Genomic DNA, 20,015 nt, shown 5'->3' with positions numbered 1-20,015 from the left:
CGAGACGGCGCTGTTGTCTGAGGGAATGGGCTCGCCGTCTTCATCTTCCATCTTCCACTCCCGTCCCTGTCGCCGGGGGGAGCGTGCCTGGATGACTTGCCCGCATGTGCCTCGACAGGTGGGAGATGCTGCCATGAGTGTGTGGCGGCAGGGGCACTCCACCTTCTAACGAATTCACACGCCTCTGAAAGGACTGGGTGTGTCAAGCGGAAGAAGCCCACGAAGAAACACGTGTCTGTGCACAGAGAGCTCATAACGTGCCGCTCTGAAGGCGGAACACAAAGTTGTGGGGGGTGGAGGAGGCATCCGTCGGCACCCGACGAGGGGTGGCCTGTGCAACGCAAAAAATAGATGTGTGGGTAATCAGGTCATCGCGTCCACGATCATGGCGTGAAAATGAGGGGAGAGAAGAGAAACCAAGAGCAAGAAAAGTTTCCCCCTGACGCACACACACACGCCAAGCGCAAGCGTCCCCTCGTTCAGCGAGAATAAGAGGGATGCACAGGGTCCGGAAGAGATGGTGGCGGTGGCGGTGGTGGCAAAGGGGGACGCAAGCACGGACACGCCACTGGAGAACCGGAGCGAAAGCGACAGGGTGAACCAAGAGAAAAGAGAATAAAACGGCGCAGTCTCGCTAGAATTCGATGATCCGATGTAGATATACCTAGCGAAAAAGCAAACAGAAACGAGCGACGAAGGACGTAAGAGTGTGTGCAGGAGTGGCTTTTCTATGCTTGGCGAGCAGTAGGTTCAGGTTACAGATAGACGACGCAGCACAACACAGCGCGCAGTACGTTAGAGAGGCACTGGCACCGGCAGAGGAAGAAGAAACGAACACCCCCAACCCCCAAGATAGCGCGCGCACCGAGTCGAGCGCCGTGGAAACCTGGCGAGGTGAGGCGAGGCGGGGAGATGGGGGAAGTGAACGGGGCAAGTCGAGCACCGCGGACGAAAAGTGGCGAGAGATATGTGATTAACACAAGGACGGCAAACGGTGCGCGAAACGAGAGAAATACTCTGTTGCGAGAAGCAGCGAAGAAGGTGGTTTGCTCACAGCAATATAGCTGCACAAGCGCAAGTTACGCACAGACAAGCATTGAGTGCATGTACTTATGCGGGCATGTGTGTGTCGCAGATGGAGGATAGAAAAAAAAAATAGCAGCGCGGTGAGCAGGCAGCCAGGTACAAGCCAATCTGCACACTGGTGAAGGAGGAAGGGAGAAAGCGGCTACGAATGTGTGTACGGGTGGAGGAGACACAGAACGTGTGCGCCTCATCGGAGGCCTGTCTGAGTTTGGTGCAAAGAATCAGAGAAGATGGGACAGTAGGATGAGAAGACACAGTGCATTCTGAGGAGAAAGAGTCGAGTGAGGGAGGCGCCGGGTAGTGCACACAGAGCGGAGGAGACCGGCATCTCAGCAGAATGTCATGGGACAGCTGACACAGCAACAGAAAGAGGCACCACCAAGGTATACGCTAGCCTGGACGGACGCGCATCGTCGTGTGCATGGCGTAATGTTCGCGAGTTCTCTGTCGCGTATGTGAAGCACGCTCACTCCGCCGACGAGCGCCTGCCTCTGTGTGATGAGGGCAGCCTTGGACCTTCTCCAAAAAGGGCTTCTTCTTGTTATTTCACTGCTGCTTGACAAATGTGGGCTGCAAAGAGCGCGTCAGTGGCTCCGTGTGTGAGTGTCTGCGCAAAACGCACGGAGCGAGGAAGAGAAAACGCAAGATCGTGCCGAAAATGGGTTCGCGTCGTTCGAGACGGGAAACGAAACAATAGAGGGAAAACAGGGGGAGCGATTTGGTGAGAGAAGTCCACTCGAGGCCCTCATCCTCTACTGTGTCGACCCCGTACACGCGACCGACTTGAACTGCACATATGAGAGAGTCAGAGTCAGAGGTAAAGGAGGCCATGCATGTCGATTAAGGGAAACGAAACAAAAAGCGGCACGATATGAGAGACGGAAAGCTCCTCATGCGAGCAAGATCCTTGTGTTCGCCGACCTTTAGGAAGGCCGATACTGCGGTCGTGTCGTATGTGTGTGTGTGTGTGTGTGGTGAGGCGTGTGGGCGGTGGATGTCGCCGCGGCCACGCTGTAGCGGGGGGTTCAACGTAGCCCAAAGAGCAGCATTACTTGTCAACTGCAGCCGGCGTTTTCTACGTCGAGTGCCCTACGCCAGCACCCGCTGCCGCAGCGCCAGCCGCACCCCCTACCACGCTCGCGGAAAAGGTAGTGGTCGCCTTCGGAACCGGTGGAGCTCCCCCGTCTCCGCCATTCTCGCTCTTGGAGCGGGCTTTGAGCAGGCTCGAGAGTGTGCGTAGCGTAGAGCTCAATGTTCGCGGGAGCTGTCGGTTCTTTGAGTGCACCACTGTTATGTCGCAGACGCAAGAGAGCACGTCGGCGCCGTGCCGCCGCCGCAGCTTATCGAGATGGATGAGGGCCTCGAACTCGCGAATGTCAAAGCGTCGGTGCCCCTCGCGGAAATTGTTGAAGATGACGAGCAGCGGAGCCTCGTGGTAGTGGTTGGTGACCTCCTTCAGATACTGCCGCGCTTCGCCCAGCGCTTGCCCGTTGAGAACGTCGAGAACGAACATGAGAAAGTGAACGGTGTCGATTCGGAGTGCGTAGTAGCGCCAGTTCTTGCGAAAGCTCTCTCGACCGCCAAGCTCATTCAGTGCCCACACCCACTCATCAAAGGCGACGACTTGCTGGGAGAGGCCCACCGTCGCTACCGTCGGCCTTGCGATGCCGCGCATGGAGTTGATGATGAGCGATTTGCCGGTGTTCTCAAGGCCGAAGACAAACCCGACACGCCACGCGAGACGAGCCAGGCGGGCCTCGCGCGGCAGCAACACCGTCAGCGCTACGTCTGTGACAGAGGCAAAGTCGAAGGCATCGGACGTTGTGGAGGGAACGCGGATATGCGGCTCGCTACGGTCGGACATCGCGCCTGGTGTCACCAAAGCTGACCGGGCTGATGGGCTTTCCGCGGTGCGGGAAGCAACGATGGCGCTGGCTCTCTTGCTGTTGCTCTGTAGCCGCCGCCGCGACAAAGAGCAGCGCCTATTCCCGCGTCTCGTCACCTCGGCGCCGTTCGCAGTGCCGTTACTCACGACACTCAAGCTGGCTTCGTTCATGGCGCGGGGGCGGGGGCTGCGCGGGTATGCATTATTCTCCTCTAGAGGGTGGCCGCTGTCACTCACGTCAGCATCCATCTCCTCTTTCATCGTCCTCACCGGCTCGTGCGACTCTCTCTGGGATCCTTCCTGCCCCTCCTGCGGCGACGCTGGCTCCGTCCCCAGCCTAGGCACCTCGCGCAGCGCCACATCAATGTACTGCTCATTTGTTTGGTACTCGCAGAAGTCGCGCAGGAGCTGGCGCGCTTGCTCGAACGTCAGCAGCGACGTCGTCTCGTCGTCAACGGCGCGCACGTACATTTGACGCAGACGCTGAAGATTGATGATGAGGACGCGCGCCACATCATGCTTGCTGGGTCGCTTGTCATCGCCAAAGGCTGAAACGAAGGCGTGGATGGCGCGCATGATGTCTTCGGAGCCGATCTTTAGATCCACAGGCGCGTGGCGCTGCGAGTCGTAGATTGCGTTCACGACTCGCTGCATCGTCAGCGGCCGAATCTCAGCGCTCCGCTCGTAGGCGACCGCTTCGCCAAAGTCGGGGTCCTGCAGCATCCCGACCGACGTGCCATCCGTGTCGCTGTCGAACTCGTCCTCCACAAGCTGGCGTCGCGGGTCTGGAGTCGCGTTCTCGGGGTCCGAGAAGTAGCTCTCGCACCACGCCCCCAGCTTTGCCTCCGCCGCGTACAGAAGAACGCCATGAAAGCCCGCTCCCATCACCGAGACCCGCGTCGTCTTGCTAGCGCTGCCCCGGTGGGCGTGGCCGAGGGCCGCCATCAAGCTCGGCATCGACTCCTCCTTGGTGCAGTAGAGCGTGTCGGTCAGTACGCCAGCCTGCAAGTTTGGCTCAAAGACGTTCGCGTCGCTGCTCACCGTATACGGCAAGAAGTTGACCACAACGGTCCCGACGCAGCTGCAGAAAGCCTTGTACAGGTAGCTGTGGTCCTCTACGTGCCCGGGGACGTCGGAGCGAGCATGACGCAGCACCTGAGCAACGTGCTGTAGCCTCGACAGGCAAACATCTTTCACGTACCGCAAAAGGTGCGGCAACTCCTCCGCACTAACCGGCGTCTTCAGGCCTGCGGCGGCGCGAAAGAGGAGATCCCACATGATGACCACCTTCACCTGTTTGTGAAAGATGCCGTTCAGCTCGGTCCGCAGAAGGCTGAGTTGCTGCTGCAGAAAGGCGTTGTAGGCCACCTCGTAGAGCTCCTCACTTAGCACATCCTTCGTCACGTGGTGCTTGCGAGGCAAGACGCGGTGGCACTTGGCCACCAGCAGGAACGCGGGCCGGCAATGCTGCTCGTACTCGGATGCGTGCAGCGTGACAATCGGCGGCGGTGCGGTCCCCTTCTCGACGACGCGTTTATCCAGCTGGATGCACAGCCCTGCCACATTCTCACGGATAAACCGAATGGCAAGCGCGGCATCGGACCCGCCACCCGCAGCGTTATTTGCCAAAGGGGGGGTCGCGGGCTGGTGAGTGTGGAAGCCACCGCCTGCCGCACCGCCGAAGCCGCCAGTCGCACTCGTTGCTGCAAGGCTGCTGTTGCTGAAAACGATGCTGTCCGGCTGCACAGTTACGCCAGGAGTTGTCATCTGACGTCGCTCGCTGAACGGCGATGAGCAGCCGCCGTCGCGCGCTGGAGCAGCAGGGGAGCCCCCTGTAAAGCTCTTGGCCGTCGTCTGCGCATTCGTGTCCGCGATCAGCCGCTCCACACGCACCACGGCATCCCTGACGCTCTGCAGAGCGCGCTCGAAGAAAGTCGCCGTCACGAATCTCTGCAGAAAGGCCTCTACCTTGGCGCTGTCGCTCACGTGCTGGCCCCACTGAAACGTGATCCAGCTGCTCCGCCCCGCCGGCAGCTCGAGGTAGTCCTGGATGGCAGCGCACGCCCGCGCGCAGTTAGGCTCACTCTCGATCCAGCCCTCAATTACAGGATTGCGGAAGACGCTTGATTGCACCAGCCGAAACACCTCCTCTGGCTGCGTCACGACAAAGCTGACCCGCTCGGACTTGACTCGGAGAAGACACACGTTCATGGTCATGGTCCGCCCTTCTGGGCTGTACTTGGTTTCCTTGCGCTGGTACGGTGACTGCTCTTCCGTGATAGCGTGCACGTAGAGGATGTAGCTGCGCGGCATGTCCGCTCCTTCCTCCTTGAAGGAGCGCACAATCGCCGTGACGCTCACCAAGGCAATGTCGACAGCCTCGGCAACGTACTGCAGCAAGTCCTCCGGTACCTCAGCGAGCAGGCGTCCGCTGTCAATAGAGATGTTGACTCCGAGGGCCTCCGACACAGTTTTGGCGCGCCGCAGCACCATGCCCAGTACGTTCTTGTGCTTGTTGATGGCAGAGTAGACATCCATTATGTGCGTAATCGCCTTGGACCAGGACTCACGCTCCTCAAAGCTGCCCATGCGAAACTTGATATCGCGCGGCCCGCGTGTCTGCACCAACATCATAAAGAAGCGGTTCTGCTTATCATCGGAGTAGATGACGTTGCGGATGTCGGCGGCACGAAAGACCTCTATGGGCACGTGCTCCTGATCATTCTTGTACACCTCTAGCCAGCCGTTGCGCTCATCCACAACCCAGAAGCGCTTCTTGTAGCCTTTTAGGCTGTGCCGGCCACGACGCTCCATCTGGCATCGCAGCAGGCCCATGTGCGGCGTGGGGCCGTGCTGCGACACCAGCTCACTCACCGTCCGCTCCATTTCTTTTCACAGGTGTGGATAGGCTGGAGAGGAGCAGAGGAAGGCAAATGCAAATATGTCGGAGGCGCTTCTTTAAAAAGGAGGCTTTGCGTTGACGCGCGGCAGCGAGGACGCTAACGAGACACGGGATTTCTAACTAACGTAAAAGACAGGAAGGGGAGGGCAAGTGGTACAGAGATGTGAGGGGCAACAAAGCGAAACGGAAAACGAAGACACACACACACACACGAAAAAAAAAGTAACATCAAAAGCAGAAGGCTTTCACACATACACACAGAAGGGGGGAGAGAGAGATGGGGGTGTGGCGGCGGTGATGGCACAGCAAAGATACCAAAATAAAAGAAGGAAAACAAACAAAAAGAACGGCGAGGAAGAGCTCTGCAAGGGCAACGTGCAGTACTTGCCAAGGAAAGAGCACAGAGAGGTTCGGCAGAGGGAAAAAAAAAGGGGGATCGCCCTTGTGGTCGCGCGTGCGAAGACGCGTACACTGAGAGAACAAGAAAGTAAGGAGGGGCTAGAAGCAACTCCGCACAAGCGCACGCATGCAGGCTCCTCTGACTGGACAAGTGAACCGGAAAGCACAGCGCAAAGAGGTACCCCGCCAGCACCTCTGTCCAGTTCCCGCTCCGGCACACACTCTGCACGCTACAGCGAAGAGAGGAATGAGCACTAGCCAGTAGAGTGGCGCACCTGGCGTTCGCGGGAGTGAAATGGAGAGAGACGCATACGCACCCAAACACACACGCACACAACGAGACAGTGAGGGAAGAGAGAGAGAGAAGCAGTAAAGTAGTGGACCCACATAAGCCCAGGCGCCTGCGTCCGCTTCCCTCTCTCTCCTCCGCTGATGACAGTGGCACTGACGCAGAGACGTTTGCCTCCATGAAAGAAGCAAATGGCCTCCTGCCACGCGATGGTGGGCTGTTGCCCAACAAGTCCACACAAGAACCAGTGAAGCGAAGAGGAGCCGCTTCGCATGGCCACCCACCGACAAGCGTCAAGGAACTATGGGAGCGGCGATGGTGGCTGTCGATCAACACCCGACCGAAAACAGCACGATGAAGGGATGCCAGACTTCTTCTTTTGCGTGTGTCTCCGTTTCGGTATTTAAGAAACCTCTGACCTACTCACCAGCACGCATGATGGTGGTGCAGCTACACAACGACGCTGGCCTACTTGCTGCGAGCCGATTCACCAAACAACACGGCACACCTACACGCGCACAAGCCAACACACTCAGCCATCGGCGCAGACGCGACTCTTCAGAGTAAACTGTGGCATTAATAAGCCTGCAGCAGCCCATCCCCTCCCTGCCATCTCTCTCTCTTGCCTTGACGCTTTCACTACGGCCGCGCTTTGAAGAGTCGTGTGCGGCGCTTCACCGGTTTCTCCATCGCCGCCGCAACAGCCTCCAGTGACCCACCATGGGTGAGCTCAAACTTGCTCCACTCCTCGAGTAGCGGCGACAGCAGCAGCTCACCCCATTCGCGTGCTCTCTGCACGGCGTCAAACTGCGTTGTCTGCTCTGTCCAGCCAAGGGATCGGCGAATAGCGTGACGCTCCGCCTCCACCATTGACTTGAGCATCTCACGGAGAGCCGCTGTGGCACCCTCTGATGCACCCTGGCCTATCTTGATAGCACTCATTCGCTCCATATACCCCGCCACCGCCTCCACGGCCTCCGACCAGCGCGCCGTAGCAGGAGTGAGGGATGAGGGCAACGTCTTTGGCGCGGCGCCAGCAAGCACACCAGAACCGCTGCCTTCACCTGCCTCAAAGTACCGCGAAAACCACGCCACCGCCTCGTGCCGGTAAGCGTTCCAGACGTCCTGCAGCAGAGTGGCGTACAAGTGCAGCAGCTCCTCCTGCAGCGTCGCCAGCTCGACCCGAGCCGTCTCTGCGCCCGCGGCACACCCCTTGCGCCGCGACGCCTGTCGCTGCAGGGCACGCGCGCGCCGCGTGTGAAGATGAATCCGGTGTGCCCAGGCAGCGTCCACATGGCCAAGGAGGTCGTAGCGCTGCGCAAAGGACCGAACCCGTTCAGCCTCATCATTGAAGGTGCGGATGCAGGCGCCGTACAGCGCGTCGGCACGGAGGATCTCCTGCTGCTGCTCCTCCAGCTTCGCGTATCGGAGCCACCACTGCACGTCGAACGGGAAGGCTTGGATGGCGTTCTGGTAATCTGTGCGCAGCTCCGCCACGTACGGCGCGCATGCTTCCTCCACCTCCTGCGCCGACGGCGGCGTGGTCTCGTGCGCTGCGGCGTGCATTGCCTCGATTACATTGTCCCGCTGTCGCTCCCCAAACTGGATTGCCTCTTCAAAGAGGCGCACATCCTTTGTAACCTGCGACCCGGCGCGGAGAAGCCGGCGCGCCTGTGCGGTAGCGCCGTGGCGCTCCTCCATCGCCGCCGCCTCCACCCACAGCCGCGGGCATAGGGCCGCTTCAAAGGGAAAATTCTTGATTTCCTGCGCGAGGGTGCGCCGTGCCGCATCCAGCTCGCCGTCATCCTCACAGGCGCGTGCGTACTCCATGACCAGAACAGCACGTTGCTGGGCGCCATAAGGGTCGCGGGGAGGGATCTGGAGCGCGCGCTCAAGCACCTGCCGCGACGGAGAGGCGGCAGCGGCCGGGGAGGTGACAAGTGCTGTCGACGCCAGTGCAGCATTTCCGCCCACCACCGCTTCCGGCATTTTGTTGATTGAGCCGCTTGCGCGCAGTCGACTTTCACGCTCTTGGTCGCGGTAGAGCGAGTACAGCGTCAGATAGGCGTCAAAGTCACTCGTATTCTTGCGGAGGCGCTCTTCGTACAACTGAATGGTGCGCAATCGCGCTACCTGCTCAGAGTGCTCACCGTCTCCGTACAGGCGCTCGAAGCGACTGTAGGACGCCAGCACCTTCTCTAATAACAGTGGGTGGTCAGCAACGTGCTCGAGTGCGTTGTGGAAGACATTGCGCGCCTGAACGGCGCTCCCGGCGGCGACGTGCGCCTCCGCCAGCGCAAGCGGCACGCGACACTCCTCCAGCCCCCAAAGGTCCTCGTCGGGAAGTGCGCGCATGGCTGTTTCAAGTACCTTCACGGCTCGCTCGTGATCGCCGAAAACCTGCTGTTCTGTGGCTCCGTACAGCAGCCAGCTTGCCGGCGTGTTGAAGCGTTCGACGCAGCGACGAAGAATGTCACGGCATCCTGCTTGGCGCCGCTGCTGCGCCTCGTAGAGGGCGGCAAGCGCGTATGCGCACGGCGGCACCGCGTCCCCGGCAAGCCATCGATGAAAAACATCTCGCACCCGCTGATCCTGGCCCGCCGCCTGCTCCATGGCGAGGTACTTTACCCACAAGTCCACACTCGACGGCAGCGCCGTCACGCCGCGGCTCCACACTTGACGAGCATGTTCTGCGAACCCGTTCGACTCCTCCAGCTCCGCGTAGTCCCTCCATAGGTTTGCATTCTCGCCGTGCACGGGAACCGCGCGCTCCATGACGGCCCGCATGCGGTCAAAGTCACGCTGCTGCGCCTCCCAACGTGCGTAGCGGATCCAGTTGCCGATCGCCCTAAACCCGCGCCGCACACTCTCCTCCAGCTCTGCGCGCCGCTTCTGGCGATACAAGGCAAGTTCCTCTCGGCTGTGAATCATCACCCGGGCCCCGGCGCCAGACTGGTTCGGGGAGTGGAACTTTTGCATCGCCACAGCGTCCCGGAAGAGCTTCTGAATGCTCACCTGCTCCTCCGCTTGACGACCGTCTCGGTACACGTCACGGCGGCGCATGGCGGCCGCAGCAGGGCCGAGGCGGCGATTATCCTGGCGTGAGCGCTTCATCTCGGCGTCCGCCCAGCTACACTGGGAAAAGCGCAAAGGAGAGAAACAATAAAACAGCAATGGAAAACGTCACCGCGAAGGTGAACGCTCGCGTGCACTGTTCCACTACTCAGGGGAGACGTGAGAAGATGATGGCAGAAAGGCAAGCGTCAGCGACGCAAGCAAAGAGAGATGCACACGTGTGCGGGGAGCAGCGATGAGCCCTGAAATCAACGCTTGTGAGTCAATCAAATCGCCACCCAGACGCTGGTGACTACAACGACAGCGGACACCAGCAGCACGGTCTCTCTGTGTATAGCTTAGACACGACAAGGCGGCCAGTGCAGCTCACATCCAACCACGAGACTATCTTTTTGTCTTCTTTGATCGCTCTTGTCCAGAAAGCAAGCGACTAAAGAGCGTGTGCACTTCCGCGCACGCGTGTGTGCGTGTGTGTGTGTGTGTGTGTGTGTGTGTGTGTGTCGGTAAGCCTATCGTTCTTGACCGTTTTAGCCACGCGCCCACCGACAAGTCCTTTAGTATTCTCGCGTGCCTCTGCAGGTGTCTGATGCTCTCCGTTCCACTGGAGGGGGAAGGAAGAGCTGCGACCGATGTTCACTGACGCTCCCTCTGAAATGGCAGAGAAGCCGTTTGCCTGTCTTTGTGTGGGCGTCGGCGGGTGCATGAGATAGAGATGCGAAAAGTGTCCGTTGCACGTTGCGCAGTGCACACGCACGCATATGTAAAGGGCAGATCATTGCCGAAAGAGAATCGAGGGAAGGCAAAGGGAAGCATAAGTAGTCGACGAGAGCGCGTATGTGCGAGTACATGTCTGTGTACATTTGTGTCTCAGCAGTGAGAAAACCCGCGCATAAGAGGCATTCGCCCGTGAAGCCGCAATATGGAGATGGGCTGCGGGAGATAGAGAGGCACACGGAAGCCTGGGAAGGCTGGAGTGATGCCAAGCTGCATCGTCGCGCGAGCAGGCGTTCACACGCAACGACGTAGCACAGTGAAGTCAGATGATCAGTTGCGCTCTCACTGAGACACGGCGTGTGCAAGGATGGCACATTATACACTCACGCCTACTCATACTTGGGATGACGGGTCGATATGTCCTAGGGATGAGTTGCCGCTATTCCGATGTTAAACCGAAAACAGAAAAAGACACGGAAAGAAGAAAAGACCAATCAAACACAAGATGTACGTCAGCACATGCACACTGCGACACCAGAAGTGTCATTACAGTCGCCAATCGCCACGCGCACGCTCACGCACACGCACACAGACACACACAGACAGACAGCCGGTCTCTATATGAATTACGGTCAAGAAACAAACAAGAAACGCGAAAAGAATAATAATAAAAAAAAAAGGATTAGGCAACCTGGGACAACAAGAAGAGTGGCGGGGGTGGACTCTGTGATAGTGGCGAGGAAAAGATGCATCGCTCCTTCCTCCTCGCGCTCGGCCTTGCCCCGAAACTGCTTCACGCACAGACACGCACGACACAGACGCGCATCTGCATACTACCCATGCTATGACAGCGACGAGACCAAGCTTCATCGACGAATACGAGTCTGAGAAAGTATCGCAGGCAGTTGGGAAGGTGGAGAAGCAAGTCCCCGCTCTCTTCCCTTCCACCGCTGCAAGGCGCATCCTTGCACTAATGGCGGCCGCAAATGCCATCTTTTTTGTTGTTTTGTTTGGGCTTGGCGCTCAGCAGCCGCAGCCCAATCGTCAGCTACAAGGTCGCCCCATGAGGTCCTGGAACTCACGCACCGTCGCCTCACCGCGCACGACCAGGTTGAGGGAGGCTCGGTAGGCTGGAATCCTCAACAGCTCGTTCGCACACACCGCCATCGGATCCAGCGCGCCAGCCGTGAAAGCAGAAAACGTCCTGCGCGCGGCCGACGAGGCAGCCGACACGGTTCCGGCCACGACAACCCCAGCATGCATCTGGGCCGCATCCTCCTCCGCCATGACCTCGCCGGCGCCCATGATTGCGCCGACAGTACGCTGGTATAGAGCAGCAGCAGAAGCGCAGCGCGGCTGACGCTCAGCGGCCATGTCAATGCCGATTCGAGCCGCCGCGCACCAGGCCCGCCACACGTTGCACCTTATGTCCTCTAGGTGCATCTCGCCTCGCTTCTCTGCGTCGCGGCCGGCAGCAGTGGCCCCAGCCTCGCGGTTCGAGGAAGACGACGGCAACTCATCTGCTTCCTCTTTGTCGCCCCCGTCCTCCTCGTTGCGCCGCTGCCCCAGCTCAACCGCTTCTGCCTTCCTGCGCAGTATCAGCGCGACATGGAACAGCGTCGTCATGGCAGTGTAGGCGTCAGCCGCCCGATGAGCCGCAAGCAGCGCGGTTGGCACTTGCGAGTAGGCGTACGTCAACGCTGCGGTGACGGTGCGCACGTACGCGTAGAACTGGTTCTCGAGGTTGGAGATTTCCCCGCAGTAGCCGATGAGCTCCGCCCACGCCGCGGTTAGCTCAGCGTGCACGCCCTCAGCCGCAGCGACTTCATCGCTGCCGTAATCTCGCGAAGCGCGCAGTAGGTCCACCGCCCACTCAACCAGCACCGTGCAGGGGTCATATACAGCTGACAGACATGCGAAGCGAAAGGCCTGCGGCCAAAGGCGCGCCTGCATGAGCGCGGCCACAAGCTTCTCCACGCCGGCCTGGTAGGCGTCCGCCGGGGCACCCTCGACCCACAGATCCGTGCAGTCCAGCGTGCAGCCGCGACGCCACAGCTGGCGTTCGCAGTGGGCCTGATACAGGCGGCGGCGCAAGCAGGGAATGTCTGCGCGCGTCAGCCAGCGAGGGCCACGCGCCGTCGCACCGAGAGTGGGTGAATTGAGGTCAATGGGAGCTGAGGATGCCGAGGTTGACGGCTGCCACGAATACCCTAGCGATAGCGGCGAGCCCACCATAAGCGCCGGGTCGTGAGACGTGCCTTGGGGTGCAGCCTGGCCGGTCTCACCTTGCTCTCCAGCTGCCGTCTCTGGCACAGGCGCAGAGGGCGCGATCATTTCCGCCGCGTGCAGCGCAAGCCCGGCCAGCTCGCTCACCGAGATCCCGGCTGACGCGCTGCGGCGCAGCGGCGAGCAGCGGATGAGCGTGGCCAGGCTCGACATGAGCCGTGCGCACTGGGCGTAGTCGTGGCGGTTCATCAAATAGCGATGCAAACCCATGATGGCACGGTATCGCAGCGCCTCGGTCGCCTCTGTAGCGCTCTTGGTCGGTAGGCGCGCAATGTAGTTGTACCACCGCAGAATCAGCGACTCCTCGAGCTGCGCCGCGCCAATCGTGGTGGCGCGCAGCAGCGCATTCATGTTCGCCTGCGACGCGCAAGCAACTTCGACAACGTGGCCGAGAATCACCTGCAACAGCTCTGCGTATGACGGCAGGCATTTGTGGCGTGTTATAAGGTCAAGTGCCGTCTGCATATCATGGAAGCCGCACGCAACATCACCCTCTGACACCCTCGCGAAAGCGCTCGCCAGCAGTGCATCTACCTGCAGCTCCTCCAGAGCATGGCGCAGCTGTGAAAAGGGGGCTTGCGTCGGCGTGGACGCAGTGACGGAAGCGCACCTGTGCATCCGCTCCACCGCCTCGATGCACGTCGCGAGGTTGGTGTACAGGTACCTGTGAGTGACACAGTGGCTCAAAGTCGTATGCAGCGATCCGACCGTGATGGTGCGACGCAGCACACCGACGGCGTAGAGCTTCGGCCCCAGAGTTGGGTCGGCCGCAAGGAACGCAGCTACGTCGTCAAGGGAGAGTTGAAGGAACGCGGAGCCGGGGCCGGAGACGTCCGTAAGCAGCAAACCTTCCAGCAAAAGCGCCGTCGTGACGTCGCCTGGTGCCTCTCTAGCCAGTGCTTGACACACACGCTCGCAAAGCGCGACCGCACGCTCGGACTGCGTAGAAATCGCAGTTGTCTCCAGCAGCGACAGCAGCTGGTAGTGCTGCAGGAGAGGGAAGCGGTGGGCAAGCTGCTTCACCCAGACTGCACACGCGCGCGCCGTGGAGGGAGTGCCGCAGCGGAGCAGACGGTTCGCCACCTGTATCATGGAGAGCGTGCTCGGCCCCCAGCCACAGGCAACAGAGTCGTCGTCGCAAGCCGCTGTATCGGTCAGGGTTGGCAGCAATGCCGCCACGATCGCGTTAGAAGATGGCTGACTGACGCTATCGTCGACAAGGGCAAGCTGAACAAGATCGGCACCGGCGGCGGGCACAGCATGGTAAGCGGCCACCAGCACTTCCAGGGCTGTGATGAGCCAGTGCGACACCCAATCCGCCGTGCTCAGTGCGGCGTCGTCCTCGCCAGTCGAGGACAGCGCGTGTGCGACAGAGTAGGTGCTCTGCCAGCCCAGATACGTGGTTGTGAGAAAGGTGATCCGAGAGAGCAGCTCGCCGAGGGTGGCGTGCGTTGCGTAGAGGCGGCTGAAGCGGTAAAGCGCGTGTGCTGTCTCGCCAGCTGCAGCCGTCGAAGGCGGCAGCAGCGCCATACGAATGGCTGCGTGCACAGAGGCTTTCGTTGCAGCCGCGTTGCGCTGCAGCGCCGCTGCGTACCCGCTAAGGTGCGCCTCACTTAGAAAGCGTGGTAGCGAGGAGAGCCGTGCTATGGGGGTAGTGGCGAGAAGGACATCCTGCAGTAGATCCGACATGAGCCGCGATCCATGCGGGCACGCTTGAAGAACGCTGACGCCTTCCCAGTAGAGAGCAAACCCATCCGTGTCGTCTGCAGTGGACGGCACAGCAGCGCCCGGCAGGAGCAACGATGCCTCGAACAGCGGTACGTAGTGCACGCGATGCGACGGCAAAAGTGCGCCGCCAACGTACGTGGCGATGGCGTCATCGCCAACCATGTCGTGCGCCATGGCGTAGACGTCCTCTTCATCTACGCCGACCACCACTCGCTCGTTCGCCAGCCGCATCGCATCCGGGGCAGCCTCCTCCAGCGCGTACAGCCGGCACATCTGCGGGCCGCGCTCCACCATTAGCACCGCGTTATCCTGCGCGACGACGCTCTGCATGCGCGCACCCTGGCAGAGATATCCGTGCATGCGACCTGTGCGCAGCAGGTCACCAAACGCGGCGCCACCTGTCGCCTCCATCACCTGCACCACCGTTGCCACTCCGTCCTCGGAAGCCTGGTCGCCACGCAGCGTCAGTGCGGCGAGAGTGCGGGTGCACAGCAAGTGCCCATCCTCCTCCGTACCGACGTCGCTCACGAGGATCATTTTTCGCCCGTCTGATGTCACTGCACACGCGAGTGGAAAGCTGGATTGCGTCGGCGGCGCCACGCTCAGCGTGCAGTGCTGCGCCAGAACCTCGCCAGCGTCGCTAGCTTCCTCAAGCCCGACGATCCTCGACGACGACGGCGCCAGGGGCGGGAGTGCGCTCCAGAAGCACGCACGCCCCCCTCCACCGCTACAGCACGAGACGACGTGCAGCAGCTGTGTTGTGGAGCACTGCGTGGCCCACTGTGCGAGAGGCCCCGGCGGTAGTGCGCAGAGCGCGCTCTTCCCTCCCGGTGCTTTCGCCCCACGACCTGAGAAGTTACCATCGATGGGGCGGAGTATCGCCTGGGGCAGTATTCCAATCGGGTAAGCCCGGGCCAACTTCAGGGTGCCGCTGGCCGTATCATACACCTCCAACTGGCCGTTCCATCGGGTCAGCGCAACAAACCGGCTTTGCTGGACGGCCGTGACAGCAGCGTAAAGTCGCTTCTTGACGACGGCAGGCAGCGCCACGTCTAGCACGCCAGAGGCGGCCCCGTCGCTGCCATCGGCAGCATTCGCCCCTGCACGACCGCCGCCACCCAGCAGCCGGCGAATCCACGTAGAACCACGAGGTGAAGTGCTCCCCTCCTCCGCGCCAGAATCAGCGAAGGATGGCGCGTTCGACGCAGCCGGGCTCGCCAGTCGCTGCAGATCGGCGACAACACTGCGCGTGTCGAGCAGCCGCACCTCCTCGTTGCCGTCACAGAAGGACCGGAGCATGTTGCGCCGGTACTCGTCTCGAAATCCACTGACGGCGGTGGTGCCATCCGCGAACAGCTCCGCGCGCCAGACACGGGAGCCATCGGTGAGAACAACGATGGAAACGGTGCGCTGCGTTGCATCGTCGGGCAGCGCCGCAACGACGCAGGCAGCACTTCCGCTGCCGGCTAAGGCACTCTGGAAGAAGGAGCTCGGGACCCGAGACAGTGGTGCGCACTGAACAACTCGCTCATCTGGGTAGAGCAGGAGATTGCTGTGGCCGGTGTTGTCTGCCTCACGCTGCACAGTCACGTGCGCAAAACCGGGGCACAGCGCCTCCTCTTCGCCCTCTCCGGAAACGCCGCGCTGAACCCAAACGACCGCAACACCATTATCGCCCATGTAACTGCGAGTCACGCCACACGTCACGAGGTCGCTGGGAGAGGCAACAGGCAGCTCAACGGTCAAGAGGCGAGATTGGCAGCTTCGAGCGGCTTTGCTGCTTTGCGTATTGTTCACGACGAGCAGCTGAACCACACTCACATCGGCGTCCAGCCACCAGAGCAGTGCGGCTTGAAGAGACGGCAACGCCACCTCGCCGCGGCAGCTGAAGGTGCAGCCGTGCGCCGGCACGAGGCCGCCACCGTCATGCAGGCGCGCTACACCGTCGTGCGCCGCCGAGCCTGCAAGGCTGGTGCTCGACAGGATGTGCCTGGTCGCACTCGACTCATGGGAGGCCCCCGCTTGCTGACGCACGCGCGCCCGAAATGCCGTACTGACGCGCGACTCGTCGAAAAACAACGTCCCCAGCATTGTGTGTGTGTGTGTGTGTGTGCGTGCCGGTAATATGTAGAGTAAGTGTCTTCGACACCATGCGGCGGCTTCCACTGTGTTCAAAACGATCACTTACTTGCTCTCCTCTTTCAGTTTTTGTTGTTTCTTTGACACCACACTGGCAGGCGCGGTGTGGTACGCGCGAAGCGGATGGTAGATGTTTTGTTGTGGGTGTTGCCGTGTGCGGTATACATGCAAAAAGGCACACGATGCCGCGCCAGCGAAGAAAAGAGAAACGTTAACCACAAGAAAGGCAGAGAAGAGAGGATGAGTGAGGCGAAAGAAAGAGCTGAGCCTGAGCTCCCCGCCCGGTTGTCCAAAAGAGAGCAGAGGCCGTCGGCATAGGCGTGAGCCACATGCTCCAGAACATGATACGCATGCGCGCAAGTGCCAGCGGTGACGCGCAGAGCCCTTCGTAATTTGTGCGATGAGCGAGGAGCCCTGGACGGGTCCGAAACCTCTGCCTTCTGCGCCTTTGCATGTGCGTAAGTGGGTGTGGGTGTGGGTGTGGGTGTGGGTGTGCAACAGGTTCGCCCCGCCATACGCACCCCTCCCCCATCACACCGTAAGCGTGGCTGTGCGCAAAAGCGCTGGTGGTGTGGAGAGCGCGGCAGAGAGCGATGAGCGACTTGAGGGAAAAACGATTCGACGGATATGCCCTTCGGTTCTTCGGCGGAGCCGCACCATCCTGCGCCTCCCTGTGTGGGTCTGCATCGTTTCTCTTTTGTTGGCTCTGTTTCCGGCATGGGCATGATACGGAGCGAAACACTTGCCAAACAGAGCCACAAGAGGGGCGTGGAAACAGAGTGAGAAATAACCAAAAAAAAAAAAACAGCTGTACATCGTCGCAGCGCACATGTCCGTGCTCATAGGCGTGAGCAGAAAGCGGGCAAAGAAGCGTGAAGGGAAAACAAACTATACAGAGGTCGACGAACATAAGGCACGGGAACAGGCCAGTTCATCAGCGCGCGAGGACACCAGCAAGACAATCAAGCAAAAAAGAAAAATGCGGTGCTGTATGACCCTACATTTAGTGGCCAAACCCGTGGCACTCTCCGCTTTCCCTTTCGATCTCTCTTTCCGGAGAAAGCGATTCATGGGCGAAAGCACTCGCAGCCGGGTGCCTCAGCATCTGTGTGGAGGACGGCCATTTCAAGCCTGCCGGAAACGCGGCAAACTCAAAAGAAAAACGAAAAGCAAACAAAAAAAATCAGAACCCACAGCGAACGTCTAAGTAGAGGTGGAACTTAAAAACCACACATCATCATCATGGTATCGGCAGCATGGTGGATATCCAATTGAGCAATACCCGTGTTAGGGCAAGAACACCAGAGAGAGAACGAAAGGTCGGCAGAAACCCAAGTCCACTAATAGCGCATAATTGGCCCTGCTTGAGATGGCGCAACACACACGCGCACTCCCACGCGCTCGCTACATCGTGCTTCCGTCGTGAACCGACGCGGAGGCCCCATCCGGCGGGCCCTGCGAGGCGCGGAGCTCGCAGGCCTGGCGTCGCTGCACCATGGTGCCAAAGGCGCCAGAGCCGGCGCTTTCGACCAGCACCGCCGTCCCACTGTTATCCGTTTTCATATTGCACGCGTGCTTCAGCAGTAGCGTGCCGGTCTTGTTGCGAACGATGTTCTGCTGCGACTCCATGGAACGGCGGGCGTTTATATAGCGCTGCAAGAGCACATCAAGCTCCTGCTTGCGGTACCGCTCAAGATACAGTCGGCGGCTCTCCACCTTCGTGCGCAGCGCGTATAACTCTTGCTGATGGCGATGGCGCGCAGCGTACTCGCGGCGCTCAAACAGACTCATACGGGCAGCCTCGAAGCGCTCAATGTCCCCCACCTCGATCGCTTCGGCATGCGCCTTTTGCGCCTGTGCCGCCACGTAGTCGCGCTGCTTGGCTAGTGTCTGCTGCTTCAGGCGAGACTCGAGCAGCGAGCGGCTGTACCTGAGAAGACGAGGCTGGAAGTTTCGCATCTCTTCCTGAAAGCGAATGAGTTCTTCGTTTTGCCGCTCCAGCAGCGCCAGCTCAGCATCCAGCTGCTCCTCCTCAAATGCGTCGATGCGGGCGTTCCAGGAGTGGTGAAACTCGCGAAACTCTTGGCGGTGCGCCTCCTCGAGAATTCGGCGCTCCTCCATCTGCTGTTCCGTGATGCCGCGCACATGCCGGCTCTCCTCCTCAAGCCGCAGATTCCTCAGCACCTGCTGCACAAGGTAAGCTTCGCGGTACATCGCGCGCGCTTCGCACGCAGTACGGTACGACTGCAGAACCTCGATATGATCGCCCATGCTCGGCTCCAAGTCTTCATCCCGCGTCGCGATACTTTCCAACGCCATGCGGGCCCGCCGCTCCACCGCGTCAAACTCCTCGTCGCGCGGACGATCCAGTGGCGCTGCCGGGTGCGACGAATATGAGTTTAGCGTGCCATCAGGAGCGCCGTTCCCCCTCCGGCTTTGATCGCCACGCGAGGCGGCTCCAGCGCCGTGCGGCGGCACAGAGCTACTAAGGGTTGACGCGGATGTTCTGATGCTTTTGCCTGCGTACGCCGATTGTAAGGACCGTTGCTGCTGAGAGGCGCCACCGGGCGCCATGGAAGACTTCTGCCCAGGGCGCTTGTACGGCACCAGTACACTCATGGTGCCGGGTGTCGAAACACGCGATGCAGCGCGCGAGAACGAGGCGTCGGGATCTGTAGAGATGGTGGTCGTGGAGTTCATGGCTGTTGACGTTTCCGTGAAAAAAAAAAGCAGAGGTGTTTTCTCTTCTTCCACGATCATCCGTTTTGGTTGCTTTCTGCGCGCAAGTGTGTGGGCGGGTGCGATGCGCGGTCAGCATGAGGAGCGCAGCTGTATGCAACGCCGGTGATGGTTTCGGTTGCCGAGTGAGGAAGCGGGGGACAGAAGAGAGGATGGAAACAGGAAGGGCACACGAGTGAGACGATAAACACCAAATACAACAAGGTTCGCAGGTGAGTGCGAATGCTGCATCAGAGACCTCTCCCACCTTTGCACGTTTACGTGTGTGGCAGCGCGTCTTATCGTTACGGTATCTTTTTCTGTCTTCTTGGAAGCTCTCAACAGCGGTAGGGGTAGAGTGGATTGACTGCTATGTGGGGGGATGATACGGGAAACGGAATCGGGGTGGGCTACGTGTACGAGAAGGCCGTGGATAGCGGCACAGCTCGTACAGCAGGCGGTGAGCAGCTGGAAATGAGGTGGGGGTCCAAACGCGAAACATAAGAAAAAACTCGAAAGACGTAGAGATATCTTCTCAAACACACACACAGACAGAGGCAGACAGACGTGTAAGCAGAACTAGGCAAGCGGCTAGCTGAAGAGAGAAAGGCGACACCGCAAAAAGGAAAATGGAAAACCATCGAAAAAAACCTACACAGCGACGAAACCACTAAGCGCCGCGAGAAGCTGTTTTTTCCGACATGTCCCTCCACCGTGAGCAACTCCACACTCAGGCGCATGCACACCCACACTGCTCCTACCGCTCTTGCACTGCGGCTCAATCCTGGGTGTCT

The 20,015-nt window shown here is 60.0% G+C and overlaps 4 protein-coding genes across 4 annotated transcripts; all 4 read right to left on the bottom strand.

Moving 5' to 3' along the window:
* Positions 1-2,161: 2,161 nt before the first annotated feature.
* Positions 2,162-5,857, bottom strand: LDBPK_364500 (hypothetical protein, conserved; the record flags this gene model as incomplete). Its single annotated transcript, XM_003865516.1, has 1 exon — positions 2,162-5,857. The coding sequence occupies one exon, from the start codon at positions 5,855-5,857 to the stop codon at positions 2,162-2,164; it is 3,696 nt and encodes a 1,231-aa protein (XP_003865564.1).
* A 1,343-nt stretch (positions 5,858-7,200) lies between these two features.
* On the bottom strand, positions 7,201-9,675 carry LDBPK_364490 (hypothetical protein, conserved; the record flags this gene model as incomplete). Its single annotated transcript, XM_003865515.1, has 1 exon — positions 7,201-9,675. One exon carries the CDS (start codon positions 9,673-9,675, stop codon positions 7,201-7,203), a length of 2,475 nt encoding a protein of 824 aa, XP_003865563.1.
* A 1,719-nt stretch (positions 9,676-11,394) lies between these two features.
* LDBPK_364480 (hypothetical protein, conserved) lies at positions 11,395-16,455 on the bottom strand (the record flags this gene model as incomplete). Its single annotated transcript, XM_003865514.1, has 1 exon — positions 11,395-16,455. The coding sequence occupies one exon, from the start codon at positions 16,453-16,455 to the stop codon at positions 11,395-11,397; it is 5,061 nt and encodes a 1,686-aa protein (XP_003865562.1).
* Positions 16,456-17,907: 1,452 nt separating this feature from the next.
* LDBPK_364470 (hypothetical protein, conserved) lies at positions 17,908-19,203 on the bottom strand (the record flags this gene model as incomplete). The annotated part of the gene is made up of 1 exon (XM_003865513.1): positions 17,908-19,203. The coding sequence occupies one exon, from the start codon at positions 19,201-19,203 to the stop codon at positions 17,908-17,910; it is 1,296 nt and encodes a 431-aa protein (XP_003865561.1).
* Between the last annotated feature and the right edge of the window lie 812 nt (positions 19,204-20,015).

Source organism: Leishmania donovani, chromosome 36 (genome assembly GCF_000227135.1).
Source record: "Leishmania donovani BPK282A1 complete genome, chromosome 36".
NCBI classification, from domain to species: Eukaryota; Euglenozoa; class Kinetoplastea; order Trypanosomatida; family Trypanosomatidae; genus Leishmania; species Leishmania donovani.
Note: the sequence above shows the minus strand (reverse complement) of the source record. Positions and strands in the feature narration are given on the sequence as shown.